The 21,858-nt window shown below is 42.5% G+C and overlaps 1 protein-coding gene across 1 annotated transcript in view; it reads right to left on the minus strand.

Moving 5' to 3' along the window:
• Nucleotides 1-21,858, minus strand: part of RGS6 (regulator of G protein signaling 6) — a 171,323-nt gene that overhangs the window by 64,661 nt on the left and 84,804 nt on the right. The window contains exons 10-12 of the mRNA XM_045015021.1: nt 20,939-21,000; nt 9,364-9,474; nt 6,630-6,755 (exon numbers count right to left, since the gene is read on the minus strand). Of these exons, the coding sequence (XP_044870956.1) occupies nt 6,630-6,755; nt 9,364-9,474; nt 20,939-21,000 (299 nt within the window). The remainder of the gene's footprint in view (nt 1-6,629; nt 6,756-9,363; nt 9,475-20,938; nt 21,001-21,858) is intronic.

Genomic DNA, 21,858 nt, shown 5'->3' on the forward strand with positions numbered 1-21,858 from the left:
AAAGGGAGCACAGCCCCCTGGAAAAGGAGCACAGTCCAAGTAGTCTCCCTCCAAACAGCACCCATTGGTCAAGCAAGTGCATACAGGGTTGGATTTCCAATTAGGTACAGTAGGCACATGCCTAGGGGCACCTTATCTCTCTAAAACTGTGTGCAATGCAAAGGTCAGCTGTAGGCAGGAGAGGCACTGAAGATGCTGTGCCTAAAGGCGCATAAGGTGTAAATCTGGCCCTGAGTGCATAATGTAAACCTATGTAGGAAGTAGCACCCACTCCAAGGCAGTTGGGAGTGTAGCAACAGAGAGGAGCCAGGGCTGAAATAAATAAATAGAAGGTCTGCTGGGTAACATTCAGCAGACACTGAGCAGGAAGTTATGGGCATGGATTGCCATGAACAAAGGAAGGGCAGGGACAAGCCAACAACAGCACCAGCTTTCTCCTTCTGTTCTTGTCCTATATGGCTATCACTGGGCGATGATACTCAGAGGAGCCTGTCTAGGCATGACTTACTATCCTGAACTAATTCACATGAAATGACTGGTTGCTGTTGGTGACTGTTTGTGGGGGCTTTTGCAGAACTTTGGTACACATGGGGCCTAATCCTGTAACCCTGACTTACAATGAGCAATGCTTATATAGATTCTTTTATATATATAATTGCTATTTGCTCACACTCTACAGTATGGCAGTATGTTGTCAGTGAAATGCACTGGGACTGCACCAAGGCCATTTAGTCAACGTTCTCTAAGTTGGATTTCAGCAATCAGTTTTATAAAATAGGGACACATTTTTATCTTGGGTTGGCTGTGGTGTCCTATGTGGCCTTATTTCCTCTTGCTTCTTTTAAGATGTCCACTTAGTTTGTAAGGGTGTCATGCCTATAGCCTATCTTTTCCCCTTAATGTTAAATGAGACTGCAGAAAGCTGCCCAAAAGGGAGTGTATCTGGGATATGGAGCTGCAGGAAAGTGGTGTGCTAGGGGTAGGATGGAGCAGTGATGCATCAATTCCTAAGAGAGACTGCAGCACCTGGTGTAACTTAGAGCAGCCTTTAGGCTGCTGAACTGACCCCTGGCTGGAGAAGCCACCTTCCTGCACCCTGATCTCTTCAGCTGAGGGTCTGGTCCTATATTTATAAACTTTATACTTCCTTCCCTGTATTGTCTCTCGCTAGCCTCCACCTGGAAACTGCTCTCATTTCTGCATTTTAGTTCTGTGGGCAGGAAATGTGCCTTTTTTTACTTGTTTGTGAGGCACCTAGCATGCTTGGGAGCACTTACAAATAAATAAGTAAATGCTCCCTCCAGTGCACCATCTGGTTGTAATGTGTGGGTATATTCTAGGATGAGAGTACAGAAAGGAGCAGGATTTTGATCCCAGTCTCCTGAATGGTTATGTACAATTTGCAACCCAGGCAAATGTGACATAAAAATTATTCTCACTGCTGAAGCAGAAAGAAGTTTTCTCTGTGCCCACAGTAAATTCAGAAATAGAGTTTTTGTGCCCTCTGGTGGCCAAGAGAAGATTAGAGAAATGAATGTTGAATGTGAAGGCATTTCAACTTCAGTAAAGTTTCAGATTTTCATTACATCATTTTCAGTAAAGAGTGCAATCATCCCACTAATAAATCTAACTGAAACTCATAGTACAACTCAGACATCAGCATTGCCTTCTGTTCAGCCCTCCTGTAAATTCACCATAGTACGATTGCATTTTGGTGCAAACGCTACGGCCGGTCAAAAATTTCACATATAAACATTTTATTAAATAGAAAATTGGGTTTTCAATTAATTTCTGCTCCTCCCCCCCATTTTTGATGTTTCATCGGAAAACCAAAAATCTATACTTTCAATTTTTGGTCACAAATTTCCCATCCCATCAACACATAGAAACACCTGCTTTAGTGTGCTGCAGTCAGACTTCGCATTTCTATTCTATTCAGATTTTTATATCATGCTTATCACCGTAGTATCTAAGTGCCATTGTACACAAAGGATGGATGTGCCGTCTACTTAGGTCTGTGGTCAGGAGTACAATTTCCCTTCCTCTTGGATAAACTTGGTGTCTCCCATGATCCCTTTTAGCTCTTTCCAACTGACACTCTTTGAATCTGGGAAAAACCTTCTGACTGGAGGATTGAACATCTCAGCAATCTGCTATACTTCCGTGAGCTCCAAAAAAACAAGAAAATCAAATGAAATTGCAGCTCAAAGATGGTGACAGAAAGGTGAAAGAAAAGAGTGAGAGAAAGAAGAGTGAAATCAAAGGCAAGAAAAAGGAGGGACTTTCCTGCTCTAACAGGAGCAGTAACTAATCTAGCCAGTAACTAAATAAGCGATAGAATTCAACCAACCCCAGGAGTGTAGTGGGCCCAATCCTGCAGTTCTTACCTGGGCAGTTTGCCACTCAAAGGACCAATTTTGCTCTCCATTACAGAGGAGTGCAGTAGCCCCACTGAAGTCAGTGTAATGAATCTGGATTTACACCAGTGTAGCTGAGAGCTGACTTGGGTCCAATTTGCTCCTTTCCTATCCATCGACACAGCTAAAACTCTCATCCAGGTTCTCATCGCCTTGTGTCTCGATTACTGCAACATCCTTTGTTTTTTTCGCTTGGAAAATGCAGTCTTGCCCCTCCTCATATCCATTCAGAATGCTGCTGCAAAGATCATTTTCCTGGCCTGTCACTTTGACCATGTCACCCTTCTCTTTGCATCCCTCCACTGGATCCCTCCACTGGATCCCTCTTTGCTATCACATCAAATATAAGCTCATTATCTTCACTGTCACAGAACTTCACAAGTAATCCCCACCCTACATATCATTTCTCATTCAGTATAAAATAGCTGACTCCCACCTCCAATCAGCCTGTGATGCCTGCCTCCATTGCCCACTTATTACATATTCAAACACCTTGTTCTTTTTTCTATGTTGCCCTTCATGCTTGCGAGGATGTCTCTGAAAACATATAGAAAACTAATTCGTTATCCTCTTTCAAATCTCTCCTTACCTGGGCTATGTGGGTTGCTTACATAAAACTGGACAATGGTTAGACTGCTGGTGTACAGAGATCACTGCCAATCATGCTGACCAGTACTGTCATTATTTCCTGGTACTCCCCAGCAGTTTTTCTGTATCTATCTGTTGTCTTATACTTAGATTGTGAGCTGTCTGAGGCAGGGATTGTCTTTTTATTCTGTGTTTGTATAGTATCTAGCAGAATGGGGTCCTGGTGCGTGACAGGGTCTCCAAAGAATTATGATAATACTTATAATAATAATAATGGAATGTAAAAATATTTCAAGGAACTAAATCAGCCAGCCAAGTGCACATTGCAGGAAACCTCTTTGGTTGCACCGCTAGTAACTTCTGAGTTTTCCAATATTCACTTGTTTGTATCTGTCTTATTGGCCACTCAGTAACATATGGATTTATTCTCTCCTTGATGTGTGCATGTAACTTCTATCAACATTAATGAGGGTTGCATTTATGCCCCAGTGGAAGAATATGGCCCCATTGTGATCACCTCACACATCTGATATCTGTTGGTTGCAGGGTCTTTAAAGAATGGTTGCAGATGGGAATTTTCTAGCAAGTGTTCATCCTAAAGAAATTACCTACCACTTCTCAGACATTCATTAGTAAATACAAGTATAAATTTTGCTTGATCGTGTCTAGCACTGGCCTTCCCTCTGCCCCGCCACACAATTCCACACCACTGTTGATGCAAGAGCCTTCTACAATCCAACCTGTTTCTATTTTCCCTTATGAATAGGTCTTCATTTTTCTCTCTTTGTGCTAGTTATTATCTAAGGGCTAGTCTACACTTACCTGCCGGGTCGACGCGGTGAGTTCGACTTCTCGGAGTTCGAACTATCGCATCTAATCTGGACGCGATAGTTCGAACTCCCTGCACACTCCGGTCGACTCCGGTACTCCACCACTGCAAACGGTGGTGGCGGAGTCGACCTTGGAGCCGCGGACTTCGATCCCGCGGCGTCTGGACGGGTAAGTAGTTCGAACTAGGGTACTTCGAGTTCAGCTACGCTATTCACGTAGCTGAACTTGTGTACCCTAGTTCGACCCCCGCCCTTAGTGTAGACCTGCCCTAAGGCTTCAGTCAGCATGAGGATCCGCTAATATGGAGCCCTGTGTTTGTGTGGAGTCTTGCTGGAGTCAAGAGTCTGTGTTAGTGGATCCCCATGTAGGGTCAGGGCCTATCCTGTAAACTGTTGTTTAACTCTGCTGGGTTTTTGGATAGTTTTTGTGAAAGGCCTCCTTCCCTTTGGCATGTACATAGGCTTTACCTCAGGGTTAAAGAGAATACATAGCGGCATGAGGAGTGGCTAGTGGTGACACAGAAAGGTAACAATTTGATTTCTAATTATGATACCCTCTGGATTCATTGGAGTAGGCTGAGTGCATGCACACCTGCCAGAGGCAAAACTTCTGCCCTTCATTAGTTCAAGCAGGAATGCATTTCACAAAAGGAATCTGAGGAATGCACCCTATTTAAATGGCAAAGATCTAACCAGTGTTTCATAATGGCAGATTAATTGCCAGAACAAGAACACAAATGTACGTAAGTGCAATGAAGATGTAGAAGTTCAATAGCCACTTAAAGGGGCTTGGGAAGGTTAAAGACCATTTTAAAATATTGCCTTGCTTGTGTTACAAATAACTTCTTAGATTATTAATAGTACAAAAAATGAAAATTGTATTATTATTTTTTTACAGTTTATGCTGTTCATTTACCTTTTAAATTTCTCATTTGACTCAGTTTCCCTATAGTTTAAAACAATTTTCCAGTGAATTTCACTTTTCTCATGCACTAACTCAGTGCTCTAATGTCTGCATTGTCCACCCAGTTCATTCATATTTCATTCTTAAAGTTAAAATAGTTACACAAATTTAGGGCCAGTGAAAGACACTGGGTCAGATTCTCAGCTGGTGTGAAGTGGAGTCGCTCCATTGATTTCAATACATTAATTTACACCTGATGAGAATTGGACCCTATTTAATCCTCTTTATGTCCTCAGAACAGATATTGTGCTGGCAGCAGAAATACAAGCTGCCCAATATTGCCCTGCCAAAGTGCTCTAACTCTCCTCTAGAGGGAATGCTTCTTAGGGAGAAAGGGTGATTCAATCTCTGTGCCCATTCAGCTGTTGGCCGCTATACTGAGATTGCCAACAAGAGAAACATTTGATAGCCACTGTGATGATGTAATTTGGAATGTGCATGTCTGTCTATTTTTACTGGACTCCATAGGATCTGCGGCATTCAACACTCATTTCTTGAAGCCTTAGAAACACAAACTTAAGCCATAGAAACATATGGGAATTGGAAGTCATCTTTAATCTTCAAATGAAGCTGTAGTCTCACTGCAACTCTTACCATTACCCTCCTGTGCTAAGGTATTTCACTTCATCTGGTAAATGAGGTCAGCACCCACTTTCTGTAGCACCTGACCGAGGGAATTTCAGCTTTAATTTCCTGACTTTTAGTCTCTAAAAGCCATTTTTACATACCTTATTTTTTGTGGCTTAACTTTCCCATTATGCACTGGTGTTAACTATAAAGAAGATACTGTGGGGAAATTTATGGTTATTTTGCATATTCAAGGACTGCATGACTTGGCTCTGTATTAGATATATTACACAGAACATAAACAATTCTTTAAATTAGTTTTTGGACTGCATCCCTCCCATGGACTGCGTTTCCATCATGTATACCATTGGGGAACTCTTTAATGAGATTAAAAGTTGTTGACAATTGTATAGTTTGACTCTTGTTAAAGAATAGGTTTTGTTTCTGCTATTCTTTATGAAAATTATTGACTGACAGTGCACTGTGGGGAGTTTGTCACATCACATTTCATGTTCTATGAATTACTTAATCTATTTAAATTAAGGAAAGTTTAGAAATTTGTTTTGCTAAAATCACACTAAACTATGATGTCCCTTTTCAGCCTGTCCATTCCTCTGATTGCAGATATGTATAAGGTGGGTGTAAACATGGACTCTCCCCTTTCTAACTGCTCTAGTTTTCTCTTCCCTGCTGCATTCATTTGGTGATACCACAATTCCAGATGTGGCAAACCAAACTCAGTGTAACTTCAGGTGCTCGCTGTAGGCACAAAGCATGATGAATTTGATCCTGAACTTCATCAGAAATGATGACAGGTCAGGGCACAATATCACTGCCTTACACCACTATGCAACCTTAATTTGACCCCCTTTTCTGGATGCATTATGATATTCTCTAATTACATCATCACATACTACTTCTGCCGTAGAACCCCTGCACTACTTATTGTATATGAACCCATATGTATGTTCTGATTCATCACAATGTTCAACCTTTGCAAGCTGCAGGTTTATTATTGACACACTGACAGACTTGTGGCAAAGGTGGCTTTGGTCATGATTATCTACATCTTTTCATAAATGCAGCACTCGTATAAACTGATGTAAAATTTACAGTGCATATGCTGTGGGCCAAATCCTATAACTCTCACTCAGTCTTTACTCCTCTGACTTCAATGAGTGGTTTTGTCTGAGTAAGGATTTCAGGTTTGGCCCAGTACATGGGGGTGAACCTGTGCATACAGCTCACGTGGAGGGGTTTTACCTGAGGTTTTCTGAACTGAATTCGGACTCCAGAAAACGAAGGAACAGGTCTCGCCCCACTGGATCCTTCAGCACCTCATCTATAGAGAAGCCCCATCTTTTCACACGTTGTTGGCTGGGCTCTTTGCTGTCAAGGTGAGGGAGAGGAAAGGTAAGAGTGAATGCATGTCCATCTGTGGTCCAGAAAGGGTGAATGGCAATTGACTCACTTCAACATCAAAGGGAAAAAGGATGATAAACCAAAGGGTGAGGCTTCTCTTGTAACTCACACAAATGGAGGCCATCATGCACCATATGAAAAGAAGAACTGAAGACTAGGGCACCCACCCCTCTGAAAATCAGGCCTTTTTAAAGGGTCTTAAGTTGCACATCCAAAAATGGAAGAACACAAAATCACTAGTCACCTTTGAAAATCCTGTCCTAAATATTTCCTTAATATTACTGTTCCACGGCAGTAATTTCTATAGTTACATCAGGGATATGGTATATTTGTAAATGGGAGGAGGTGATGTCTGCTATTGCAAATTAGAAGAGAGGTTTCCAGGAGAACAGCAATGCATTAAAATGTGGCCCACACTATGAAAACCTTTGAGGAGTCTCTGATTAAGGTTGACATGACTTTAGGTACCAAATAAGGCACATCCATTAAAATACAGCATGGTTGCTCAGACTAGTAGTACTAAAATCTCAGTCTCCTTAAGACAAGTGCAATGCCTAGTGAGCATGCTTTTCTGTTTCACAGATTACAGATGAGGCCTGGTCATGAAAAATTCCTAAAATCAGAGACTCTAATAGACAATGGGTCCCTGCTAAAAGGACAAAGGGGGCCAGAATGCAGGAGTTTCAATTAGTGTGCCTGCTTTTAATTTTCCTTTGGTGTAAAGATTAAACAAAGATAAAATAAATGTCATTGGGGGGATGGAGTCTTTTAAAGTCTTGACGTATTAGGGCATGGAGTGAACCAGGATTTGATATGACCTCCACTTGACAACCCAAGCTGTATCCAAAACTGAAATATTTACAGTTGCATTTCCTGAAGTGTGGGTTACAGGAGGGACTACCTGCAGGGTCACAGTAGCTGTATAAATTAAGATGGGTAGGCCTTTGCCAACACATGGTGGGTTTGAAATGGGGTGTGAATAGTTTCATTTTCCTGAAAAGGGGGTGGCTGGGAGCCTGAGTTTTCAAAATTATTCAAACAAGTTGCAACTAGATGCAGAAGCAGCTAATGCTCTTGGAGTAGAGAATAAAATGGACCTATCAAGCTATTGTTCTCCCATCTCCCAGCAGTACCATCTTCTCATTTTCATCACCAGAAGAATCATCTCCATTAACTTGACCTGAGACCCTAGAGGTGGCGAGGCATTTCTTTACACTCATATGCAGCCCTGACATCAGGTTTAAATCATAATTCTCAGGCGCACAAAAGTCTTTCAGGAGACACCATGCTGACCACTTGGGGAGATACAGTAATAATATAGCTTCAGATATCAGGGTACCAGCACTCTGTTAATATCAGAGGGGCATTTTGCTGCAGTTATGGCTGTTTAGTCCATACAAAACTTTTAAAGAGATTAAAATTGCATCAGGGTCTTGCAGGGGAAGCAATAACCAAAACTGAAATAGATTAAAAATAAGTCCAGGGTATCACAAAATAAAAGATAAGGGAAGTAGGGATTAAGAAATGGATCACAGATTCCAGTGTGTGATGGAGTGAAAGTGGGGAGGTACCTTTCACAACTGAGGGAAACACAAAAATACATTTGCTCTGTCCTTGGATTTCTTTTAGGACAGGATTTGATGTCTGGCTGCTGAGTCTGGTACTCTCCACAGGCAACCATGTGCCTGGAGATGATGATTCAGCATGGACTGGCCCTCCAGAGGCAGACCCAGTATTTCGATTTTGAGTTTTTTTTACCTCCAAGTTCCAAAGAGCAGATTTTACCTTAGGTTTCTATCTCATAATCAGGCATGAGAACTGAAGCGAATTTGTAGCTCCCCTTTGAAATATTTGACTATTTTAATATCACACCCAGGTCATATTTGGTCTTGAGTAGGAATGCCAACTAAACATTCACACAGTAAGAGCAAAGGATTTGGAGAAGTGGACACTGCCTAATCACCCTGGTGCCTGAACTGAGGTCTAGCAATGTGACCGATGGGTGTATGTGAATGAGCTGGGGAGCCAGGCCCCAAATACTCTGAGGCTGCACTCAGAGCTGCTCTTGCAACTGCTAGACATGTGCTCAGGCATGATGATTCTAGTCCCAAGTGCTACTGTCATTGTGATCTGAGTAAATAAGGACACTGGGTTTAAACTTTATTCTGCCTTATATCTTGTGTAGTCATTCAGACCTGTGCAAAGTGGGTACACAACATGACCATTCTGGTTTAGCAAAATCGCACACCCATTTTTCAAGGGTGTAAATAAAATAACCACACAAGGTCATGGCAGTGGAGAATCACCACTACATTCTTTCCTTTACCTTTTTGGGCATTTATTGTATGCCATAGAAGAGCAAAACAAACAAGAAAGGCCCAAATCTCTCTGTGGCCATCTAATATAACTTATGAAAATTAAAAAATAGCATGAGCCCTTCTTTCTTGCAAGCAGGTGTCGCTTCTGAACGTACCCGCGTATACAATCTACTGTCTATATGGGGAGCACAATACAAATAAAATGAAAGGATTGCTTTAAGGTTATTAATAGTTTCCATGGAATTTCAATTTCTTACCTCATTTCTATGTCCCATAAAGTAGAGTCATCACTTATCCAGGGATTGGAAGGTTCAGCAGGAGTTATAAATGGATCATATTCAATGTACTGGTCTGAGTAAGTTATTAAACTAGGACAGGGGAAAAAAGAAAAGAAAAGAACAGCTGTGGCCTACATGTTTACATGTGAATTGGCAAACTACAATTCTTCAACAATTTTCTTTTTAGTTTTACATATTGGTCAAATTTTCCAACAAGTACCTTGATGCTTTGCCCCATGACACCTCTTATGCATGGAAGTTGCTCTCCAGAAAACTTCACAAAGCCACTGCATTGTCCTCCTTAAAACTCATGTCTGCTATGGTGCGTATAGAAAAACCCAATAACGGTTAGGCAGCTGGTGTGCTACGGCCAGGGCTTTTCACAGTGATCACGTCATTACTGTGTGCGCCCAAGTAAGTTGTATCCCCTTGTTGTCTTGTCTTGTACCTAGGCCTCAATCCTGCAAAGACTTCTGCACATGATTAATGTTATGCTCGTTGTGTACACACGGGGGCGGGGGAATAGACTTTTTCAGGATCAGAGCTTGACTGTAAGCTCTTCACGGCATGAGCTATCTTTTAGCAATGTTTGTGCAGATGGAGCTGCAACCTCTAGATGCTACTGCAATACAATCAATAATAGTTGTATCTTTTAATAATCTAAGTTTCAAAAAATAAAAAAAATTGTGTACATGTTGGTAAAGCTCCATAAATTAATTTGCAAGGCGCTCAGCATCATGCTGTGTTCTTGAGCAGGGAAGTTTTTTGAGCTGTGTTTATACTAGAGCTGAGTAAATAATTCACAATAAGTTATTCAGCTAATTATATTCCTTTTTCTTCTTATAGAATATCCACCAGCAGATTGCAATTCCACCAAGTATTACCTGAAATGATGTGATTAATATTTTGTTGAGTATTTTGTTTTTATTTCAAATATTTTATATATATGCCATGTTGCTTACTTGTGACTGGTTAGATAAGGCACATATTATAGTTTCTATTCCTTGACTGAATGAGTGTGAAAGTACTTGCTGGGTAAATAACTGGGGGTGCGGATTTAAAAACTGGCTTCCACAAATACTTGCAGAAACAACTTGGGAATTCCTCTTGTGGGAACATGTTTGTGAGTAGAACTTGATCAATCAAATATTTGCAATGGGGGAGAAGGGGAAATCCACAACATGAAGATGAGCATAGCTAAAGGAAATTCATTTAGCCCAGACACTGAATAGTCATGGACATTTTTTTCTTTTTTTCTTTGTGTCACAGAAGCCAGAAAGTTGCTCTGACCTACCCTATTCACCACCCCTCCTCTTTTTTGGTCCTAACTGTTGTCAGAAGGTATTAAAATCACACACTTTTGTAAATGTAGCAGGTTCCAATAGACCCTCAGGGCATCCAGTCCCATGATGTCTTATTTCATTTCATTAATTACATTTCACGATTGTTGAGGGTTAGGGGTTGGAGGAGGGAATGGCATCCAATTTCAGAGAGCAGCAACAATCCCAGAGATGGAAATGCGAGAGGAGGGCAAAAAATCAATCAGGCGCACTCTGCTGTGAAAGTTAAATGGCTCCTAATAAAATAATGAGAATGCATTGCAGGCGCCACAAGTCGTAGCAAAAAATAAGTTAAAATTAAATAAAACAAGATGGGCTAAGTGCCTTTTGCTGATTCAGCCTATCAACAGCAACTGGATCATTGCTTGTCTAGATGGAAGTTATAGGCCCAGGCAATCCTAAGGGCCTTTCAAGTGATGTAATATAATTCTGGTAGAAGATGTAGTGGTTATGCTTCACTGAGGCATGCAAGAATGGTGTTAGGCATTTCTTACACGCACATTCACGGGGATACTATTAATGCAGGGGATTCACAACACCCTTGGCATGGTTGACACCCATCTTGAAAGTTACAAGATACTCCTCCATGGTTTTGTTGCAGGTCACAGGAAATGAGTTGCCGTTCATTTGAAGAGGCCCAGATTTACTTCAGGAGTCATTACAATGGAATGGTGCTACAGGACGGTGTTGTATCAATACACAATCATGCAATGTCAGAACAAGAAAAGCTCAAACATTGTGGAAAGGAGTGGGTGGAATTTGAGACAGTAATTTCACTCAAGGTACCCAAATCCTAAAGCCAGCAGTGGTGCGTGCAGGGGCGGCATGTATTTTGCTGCCCCAAGCACGGCAGTCAGGCGGCTTTCAGCGGCATGCCTGAGGGAGGTCCACCGGTCCCGCGCCTTCGGCATACCCAATGCCAAATTGCCGCCGAAACCGCGGGACCAGCGGACCTCCCGCAGGCATGCCACCAAAGGCAGCCTGACTGCCTCCCTCACGGCAACTGGCAGGCCGCCCCCCGCAGCTTGCCACCCCAGGCACACGCTTGGTGTGCTGGTGCCTGAGCTGCCCCTGGGTGTGCAGGTCAAATGGAGAAAAACAATGTGGAGGAAGGAAAGAGAACTCTTGTCACTGAGTATTTCTGGCACATACAGCAACAGAGCAATGTTTGCTCCCTCAGGAATTGCTGTGGTGGCTGGATCAACATAGAATCATGGAAACCTAGGGCCAGAAGGGACCTAGAGAGGTCATCTAGTGCTTCCCTCTGGACTGAGGCAGGATCATGTATGCTTAGACCATCTCTGACAAGTATTTGTCTAATCTGTTCTTAAAAACCTCCAATAATGGCAATTCCATAACTTCCCTTGGTAACCTATTCCAGTATTTAGCTATCCTTACAGTGAGAGTTTTTCCCAACTTCTAACGTATATCCACCTTGCTGCAGATTAAGCCAGTTACTTCTTGTCCTACCATCAGTGCACATAACATGCACTTTCTTTAGCCTTCCCACAGAGGTCAGGGTTTTCTAACCCTTTTATCACTTTTGTTGCTCTCTTCCAGACTCTCTCCATTTTGTGAACATCATTCTTGAAGTGTGGTGCCCAAAACTGAACATAGTACTTCAGCGGAAGCCTCACTACTGCCAAGGAGAGCAGAACAATTACCTGCTGTGTCTTACATACAACGCTCCTGTTAATACACCCCAGAATGATATTTGCCATTTTTGCAACTGCATGACATTGACTCACATTCAATTTATGATTCACTATAACCCTCTGTGGCCCAGGGACCTCTTGCTGCCAACTGGCAGAGGGCATAATGGGGGCACAAGGGTTATAGGAATCCCCTGGGTCTGGCATTTACATTCTAGTTGATCAAAGAGTGTCATTTGGGGTCTGTAATAAAAGCCTGTGTCACTCTGGTCATCAATATCATTATGAAATGTAGGTACTGATACTATGTCAGAGTTATGTACTATATACTGAAAATTATGTTCTTAAGGTATGCAGCTGCAGGGTTGGTCACCAGGAAAGGTGCAAAGCAGGTTTTTCCTCTATCTGTTTATGTTTACATGTACACGAAATATTGTCTGGTTCACACTGGGCAACCTAGTATTCTAAGTCAAATGCTAATGAAGAGCTGATAGGGACTTCAGAAGGAAACTACCATGAAGAGGTAAACAGTGCCGGGGGGAAGGGCTATCTTGAGATACGCATCAAAGGTGTGACTGGTATATTTAGCGAGAAGAAGCAAAGACGACACTTTGGCATCCTTCACTGAGGAAGTAAATAAGTAAATGGACAGTGAGTTCACTTCATAAAAAAGGGATCTTTCAGCCAGGCTTGGTTGAAATCACTGGAGAGAACCTTGGATCAGATAAGCTTTGTTAGACAGGCGGACAACCTGGTAGTTAAATTTAGTCTCTAGAAAGTGTGTTATGATTTACTCACTATCAATCATTTGAATCTCTGTTCTCTGACAAAGCTTATTCTTGTTTTCACTATAAATATATCTAAGTGCCATGTGTTTAGCAGAGCTGTGTTCTAAGGGATAAGTAATAAGCTGTGGTCCACTGTTCCTTTGGGAACAGCAAATCTGGCAGTTCTCTGAGTGTTCAGTGGATAAGGGGCTGGATGCTACAGGAGATGGTCGGAGGACTCAGGTATTAGTGTGCCTACCACTAACCCGCACAGAGAAAGTGAGGCTAGCGGAGGCCTGGAAGGTAGTGCTTGTGCTGAGTCACAGCAGGTGTAGAGATTTCCTCACACTCAGGTTAAATCACAGTGAGGTATCTCACAACCCTGGGTACCATTCCACCCCCAGATCCTTTCCCCAGTTCCAATGACTAGCCACTTATTCCCAATTTTTTTTTATTTGTGCACTTTATTTTTCTTTCCTAAGTATAGTACTTTGCACTTATCTTCATTGAATTTCATCTTAGTGGTTTCAGACCAATTCTCCAATTTGTCAAGGTTATTCTGAATTCAAATCTTGTCCTCCAAAGTGCTTGCAACCCCTCGCAGTTTGGTGTCATCTGCAAATTTTATAAGCAAACACTCCACCCCATTATTCAAGTCACTAATGAAAATAATGAATAGTACCAGACTCAGGACAGACCACTGAAGGTTCCCACTAGATATATTCTCCCAGTTTTAGAGTGAGCCATTGATACTGGGCTTAGCATGGTTTTTCAACCAGTTTTGCATCCATTTTATAGTAGTTTCTTCTAGACCAAATTTCACTAATTTACGTATGAGAATGTCACATGGGACTATGTCAAAAGCAGTACTAAAATCAAGATATAATCACATCTACTTCTTCTCCCATCCACTAGGCAAATAACCCTGTCAAAGAAGGAAAGTAGGTTGGTTTGGCATGATTTATTTGTTGGCAAATCCATATTGGCTAGTACTTACTCTATTATCCTCAAGATGCTTACAAACTGATCGTTTAATAATTTGTTCCAGAATCTTTCCAGGTATCAAAGTTAGACTGACTGGTCTGTAACTCCCCAAGTCCTCTTCCCCCTGCTTTTAAAGATAGGTGCTATGTCTGCCCTTCCCCAGTTCTTTGGGATATCATCCATCTTCAGAGATAATCATTATGGTTTCCAAAATTGCTTTAGCTAGTTTCTTAAGATCCCCAGGGTGTATTTCATCAGGCCCTGCTGACTTGAATAATTTAACTTATCTAAACATTCTTTAACATGTTCTTTCACTAATCTGGCTTCTGTTCCTTGCCCCTTTTTGTCATCATTAATTGTGGTAAGCATTTGGTCACAATTTGTGTATGCAGAAGAATTTGAAAACCAGGGCTGGCTCCAGGGGTTTTGCCGCCCCAAGCAACCAAAAAAAAAAAAAGAAAGAAAGAAAAAAGCCGCAATCGCGATCTGCGGCAATTCAGTGAGAGGTCATTCGTTCCAAGCGGGAGTGAGGGACCCTCCGCTGAATTGCCGCCGAATAGCTGGACCTGCTGCCCCTCTCCGGAGTGGCCGCCCCAAGCACCTGCTTCTTAAGCTGGTGCCTGGAGCCGGCCCTGCTGAAACCTACCCTTTTCTTCTGGGTGGTAGGATTCCAACCTGCTTTTAATTTGTTTTTTTTTAGCATGAAAATGGGAAAGGAATTGGCATTGCCATCCCAGGTTTCTGCCATATGGATATATTCCCTTAGACAACCTTCCTGGAAACAAGGGTACCACCCTAAAGTATTTAGAGAAGGATACTACAGCTGCCATTTTGGGAATGGAAGCATGTTCCAAAGAGACCACAAGTTCCAGCATGCAATGCTCCATCTTGATGTGGGAGGCCTTCTTCTCAGATCAAGAAGAAATACACAGGCTGGGACCACATCTGTCTTTAAGACTCAGATGCCTACAGATTATACCTTTCAACCACCTCCAATCCCTTCCTCCATAGACAAACAAGGCCATCCCAATCTGGCTTTAAGCATTCATTCATTATAATGTCTATGCTGGGCCAGGCAATCACAATTTATGTCATGTTCATGATACACCTGTCCTTTTACTGTCTGGTAATGGAGACTTCTTAACAACTAACCCTTTTCATCTGAGACAGCCCCAGGTAAACCACAGCCACTGTATTAATGCACAACTATACAGATGGTTGGGAATTATTCAGTGAATTTTTTCCCCTCACTCTCCCCTCTTAAGTTATGTGCCCCAGCCCCCTAATCATTTTTCTTGTCCTCTGCTGGACTCTCTCCAATTTGTCCACATCCTTTCTGTAGCGGGGCCCCCAAAAATGGACGCAATACTTCAGATGTGGCCTCACTAGTACCAAATAGAAGGGAACAATCACTTCCCTCAATCTGCTGGCAATGCTCCTACTAATGCAGCCCAATATGACATTAGCCTTCTTGGCAACTAGGGCACACTGTTGACTCATATCCAGCTTCTCGTCCACTGTAACCCCCAGGTCCTTTTCTGCAGAACTGCCAGCCAGTCCACAGCCTGTAGCAGTGCATGGGATTCTTCTGTCCTAAGTGTAGGACTCTGCACTTGTCCTTGTTGAACCTCATCAGATTTCTTTTGGCCCAATCCTCCAATTTGTCTAGGTGACTCTGGACCCTATCCCTACCCTCCAGTGTATCTACCTCTCCCCCCAGCATAGTGTCTTCCGCAAACTTGCTGAAGGTGCAATCCATCCCATCATCCAGATCATTAATGAAGTTGTTGAAGAAAACCAGCCCCAGGACTGACCCCTGGGGCACTCCACTTGATACCGGCTGCCAACTAGACATTGAGCCATTGTTCTAGCCGGCTTTCTATCCACTTTATAGTCCATTCATCCAATCCATACTTCTTTAAGTTGCTGGCAAAAATACTGTGGGATACTGTATCAAAAGTGTTGCTAAAGTCAAGGTACATCTTGTCCACCTCTTTCCCCATATCCAAAGAGCCAGTTAGCTCATCATAGAAGGCAACCAGGTTGGTCAGGCATGACCTGTGCTTGGTGAATCCATGTTGATTGTTTCTGATCACCTTCCTCTCCTCCAAGTGCTTCAAAATGGATTCCTTGAGGACTGCTCCATGATTTTTCAGGGAACTGAGGTGAGGCAGACTGGTCTGTAGGCTGGCAGGCTCATATAAGAAGGGCTGTGGTGCAGAGCAGATTCAATAGCTGCCTGGAGCTTGAGGGGAGATGACCAGTCTCCTAGCAGCAGGAAGGACCCCCAGCACCTGGGACAGAGCAGTGCTGCAAGCAGGGGCCAGGGGAGCTAGAGAGAGCTCCTGGCTGGCTGTTAGGGTCTGCAGGCTGAGGTAAGGGTTCTGGAGCTGTATGGGAAGCAGCCCTGGGATAATGAACTGCAGTTGCCACCGAGAGTGTGGCTGGACAGAGATTGCAGGTCCTGCAGAAGGGGGGAAATACAGAGTGTGGCACAGCTGGAGGGCAGTGTCACTGAAAAGGATGTCCTGGGAGTGGTGTGAGTCCTGGAACAAAAATGATGGTGGTGGGGCACCACTAGAGGAGGGCGCCCTCATGAGCAGACCTAATTCCCATGACAGCTGACAGGAGGCGCCACAGTGGTAAGTGAACCTCGTCACAGTCCCAGTTTGGGATAGGAAAATTTGTCAAAATCTCAAAAAAATTTGCAGGACAGTAAAAGCATATCCTGCCTCACTCTATCCAGCACCTGATATGGAATCTGTTTATACATCAGGCGCTAACTTCTTAGTGGTTCTGAGCATCTGTAACACACATTGGGAGGCAGTTCAGCCTAGTGGCTAGAGCACTGGACTCAGTAGACATGGATACTATTCCCGGCTCTGCCACTGGCCTGCTGGGTGACCTTGGGCAGCTCACTTCACCTTCAGGAGCCCCAATTTCCCCATCTGTCAATGGGGATATTGATACTGACCTCCTTTGTAGAGCACTTTGAGATCTGATGCAAAGAATTAGGTAAGAGCTAGGTGTTAGTAGTAGTACTGACTTCAAAGGAAATTGCTACTGCTCAGCCGGCACTGGATCCTGGATGGTGCTGATTGGCCTTAATTTCCACTGGCTTCAATTAGAGTTGAGGATGCTCAACATCTTGCAGGAGTGCTCAGCATCATGCAGGATTGAACCACCAGTGATGAGCTCATTTCATGATTTAGCTGCAGATGAGAAACACAGCTGTACAGGAGATTCAGAGTATGTCTACACTGCAATTAGATACCCCCGACTGGTCCGTGCCAGCGGGCTTGGACTAAGGGGCTGTTTAATTGTGATCTAGATGTTTGGGCTCGGGCTGGAGCTCAGGCTCTAGGACTCTGCGAGATGGGTATTTCCTGTGGGAGTTGGATCACAAGGCACATGCAGGTTGAATGGCTGGACTGTATTATGTCTTGCTAACACTGCAACTTGTTTCCCTTTCCCCCACCCCCACCCCCACCTCGGAGTTCTCTCGTGGGTGTCCTGAAATGCCTTTATGCTGAACTGAAAAAATGCCAGTTGGTGTTGCATAGGGTGCTGCTGTCATTATTCGGCTGTCTAATGGAGAGCACAGGAAGAAAGTCTCCGTTGTGCTGTAGCATGCTAAACTGCCACACTGTCAGCTGAATTAATCTCTTAAAGTATGGACTTACTCTGACAGTGACTGTAATAATGGCTCCTTCTTACTCAACAGAACTGGTCCTTGTGTGTTCAGCATTTTACATGCTGACTCGAGAGACAACATTCCTTGTTTCAGATAATTGTTCACATCAGCTCATTCCTTCTCATTTGCCCTCTCCTCTGTCCAGCCATGCAACTAATCACCCCATTTATTATCTTCTCCTGCTCTGGTCTTTGCACCTCATTTGGTGCAGTTCCCCATGTCTGGGATTCTCTTCCTAGCCCGTTCACTATGCCTCAAAACCCCAGAACAAATTTCAAGATTTGATTGTAAAAGGAACGTGTAACCCTATAATAACCTACCAAAGTAACCTCTGGGTTTTATTGCTGGAACTCTTGTCCTTCCCCCTGCCTGACAATGTCTGCTACAGTAGAACCTCAGAGTTCTGAACACCAGAGTTACAAACTGACCGGTCAACAACACAACTCCTTTGGAACCAGAAGTATGCAATCAGGAAGCAGCAGAGATTAAAAAAAAATAAATAAAAAAATAGCAAATACAGTACAGTGCTGTGTTAAACGTAAACTAATAAAAAAAGGGAAAGCAGCATTTTTCTTCTGCATAGTAAAGTTTCAAAGCTGTATTAAGTGAATGTTCAGTTGTAAACTTTTGAAAGTACCACCATAATGTTTTGTTTAGAATTACAGTCTCCATTGCTGAGGTGTTTGTAACTCTGAGGTTCTACTGTATCTGTTTTCCTTATGTCTTACAGTTACCTATGGTAAATAGTACAACACCTACTGATTTCATAGGGAGCAGGATAGACCTCAGACTGTACACTTAAGTACAAGCACAATGACCTTTACTTCCTGGAGGTCTTCGTGCCTTGAACATTGTTGATAAGAACACTCTGGCTTGGCCTGACTGGATTGCATACGCCGAATTAATATGACAAGAATATTTTTGAAACAAAAGTTTCTTTTTTGGTTTGAAAAAACTTTATTTTGAAACTTTAGTTAAATTAGTTTAGTTTAGTTAGTTTAGTTAAAGAAGGTTTTTGTTCCTGTTTTTTAATTGTTGAAATAAAAACAGAACGTTTTGAAATTATTGAAACAAAACATTTTTTTCCAGATTATCCATTTGTAAAGAAGTTTGAGATTTTGACTTGTTGTCCCAATTTGGGATGGGAAAACGTCTTGAAATCTCTAAAATTCTCATGGGACAGGAAACTATTTCCTGCCTAGCTCCAGTTGAAATAACTATTTACTTTTGAAAATCTTGGCATTAATAAATACTACTATTAATAATGACAGTTCAGCTCTACTTGAGGAACATGTATGCTCGCTGTTAATAAATTAATGAGTTCTACTGATTTTATCCTTCAGAATTAATACAATTCTTGCAAAACTATAAAAAAAAAGATAAATTTGTTTGTCTACAAATTATCTGTCTGGAGATTTTTACTGCCTCATGGTATCAACATCTTTATGGTAAAATCTATGCAAATGGCCTTTACTATAAAGCACAAAATTCAGCTGCTAATTGCCAATGGGAAGAATGGATTCAAAAAGCCTAGAGCGTAAATATGGATGTGATCATTTTCAATACAGCAAAATTACATTTATGCAAGGTCCTATGAAACATTTGAACATTTTCTTTTTAATTAGTTACATTGCCATTTAACTGGTTAGTTTTGATGACCCAACATTGCCTAATTCAGTATAAATATGTTGAAGGCAGGAGCTGCTTCTGTGAAGCACAGCACTTTGCAAGGTAATGTCTTTTAAATTTTTTTAAACATGGCAAATTCCCAATATTTCTCAATTATTTAATTATTTTTCTATAAAGGACCAGCCTTCACCTGGTACTGCAGAAAATATAATCATCATTGTTCCGTTGCTTTAGATTAAAGTACAGTTCTGCTCTGCAAAACAACTCTACATAGCATTATGGGGATCCCTATTTGTATCAAAACTTCCATTGCAAATGTTCTCAGTTTACAAGTAACTAAGCTGCTGTTCTCTAACTGCCAGCCCTGCAGACTCACACTGGGATGATCAATTCAAGAAGGTTCTTTTCTGGCTCATGCTTCATCACCAGCAATAAAGATTCCACAGGAGAAACTGTTCCATCATTTGCATCTGTGTGACGCTAATGCCTTAAAACAGTACCTCTCAACCTTTCCAAACTCTTGTACCCCTTTCAGGAGTCTGGTTTGTCTTGAGTACCCCCAAGTTTCACCTCACTTAAGCTACTTGCTTACAAAATCAGACATAAAAATACAAAATGGTCACAGCACACTATTATTGAAAAATTGCTTACGGTCTCATTTTTACCATATAATAATAAAATAAATTGACCGGAGTATAAATATTTTATTTACATTTCAGTGTACAGTATATAACAAGTCATTGTTGGTAATGAAATTGTAGTTTGTACTGGCTCCACTAGTGCTTTTAATGTAGCCTGTTGTAAAACTAGGCAAATATTTAGATGAGCTGACGCATCCCTGGGAAGACCTCTGCGTAACCCAGCGGTACATGGATCCCTGGTTGAGAACCACTGTCTTAAAATAATGCTTGGTTTGCACAGGTACAACCCTAGTGTCTTCATTGAGGTTGAAAAGCTGTAAGTGTGGCCAGAATCTGGCCCTACAATTGAAATTGCATTGGCAATTTTATAGGTGATGCATGATTCAGAAGAGTATCCAGCTCATTCTCCCAGAGCTGCTCTGGCTAACAGGAGTAAAGAGCAGTAAAAAACAAATTATTTTTCATACAAAATGAACGAGGAAATTTTGTAACTGAAATGGAACTGTTTTCATCCTTTGTACAGAGCCTTGCACCATAACTTTATGGAAAAATGTCAAATTTGATCATCTGAGATGACAAACAGAAATACTAAATCAACAAGAGCGTATTATAATAATGACAGATTTCAGAGTAGCAGCCGTGTTAGTCTGTATCCGCAAAAAGAACAGGAGTACTTGTGGCACCTTAAAGACTAACAAATTTATTTTAGCATGAGCTTTCGTGAGCTACAGCATCCGAAGAAGTGAGCTGTAGCTCACGAAAGCTCATGCTAAAATAAATTTGTTAGTCTTTAAGGTGCCACAAGTACTCCTGTTCTTATTATAATAATGTAAATCAAGAAACTCACCTTTCAGCTACTTTGGACATTTTTAAACAGTGTCTGTCTATCTGCACATTCAGAAAGGTTATCTGAGGAAAGAGATGACGATTAAAAGAGATTAACAACCCAGCAGATCTAGAGCCAGGGGTGCTGGAGAGGCCAGGGGGGCAATTCTTCCCCCCCACTTTTTAACATGAGCATAGTCGGGTAGGTGCGGAGAGGTGGTGGCAGGGGCTGCGCTTCACAGTGGGGGAGCTCATAAGGTGATCAGCTCCCTGCCCAAAGGGCAGTCCCTGCTAGCAATGCTAACCTCTTCCCAGTAGGGGGGGTGAGGTGGGCCTTAGCCCTGCCTTGCCACAGGGCCCAGCCCCTTGCTCCTCCTGTTTCCCCCACAAGTTGGAGCCGGGCTGTGGTAAGAGCCCTCCAGAGAGCCCAGGACACTGTTGGGAGCCCCAGACCCACCACCTGCCCAGGGTGGCTGTTCTCAGGCATCCTGGCCGGGGCAGGGCCTTGAGGGAAGAGAGGGAGCAGCGGGGGTACGGCCACAGTTGTGGCACCAGTGCCCCTTCCACTTCTACACAGGTTCCGGCGCTCCTTTCTAGAGCATCCACTGATTGTGCCACAATGCAGTCTTGGCTTTGCATTTCAAGTGACACATCAGTTTGCAAGGAATAACCATGTGTTCTCTCCCGGGTGTCAGAGAACACAACAGTGAGACAGGTTTACTTGTGCTGGAACAGGGACATGTAAGTTGCCCCTCCCTGCCTGCATTCGCTGGGTTGGCTGTGCGCTGCAGGGATTCTGATCATAACTGCATTACCCCCTTAATATTCAGCCCTTGCTACACATTGGTGGTACAGTGCCTGCCTTTCCCTGGGGGGTTCTACTACAGAAAATAGCGTTTATTCCTACTGGAAGTTCCCTGGAAGCCCTGCCTGTGGAAGCAG

The sequence above is a fragment of the Mauremys mutica genome, chromosome 4 (assembly GCF_020497125.1).
Source record: "Mauremys mutica isolate MM-2020 ecotype Southern chromosome 4, ASM2049712v1, whole genome shotgun sequence".
Lineage (NCBI taxonomy): Eukaryota > Metazoa > Chordata > Testudines > Geoemydidae > Mauremys > Mauremys mutica.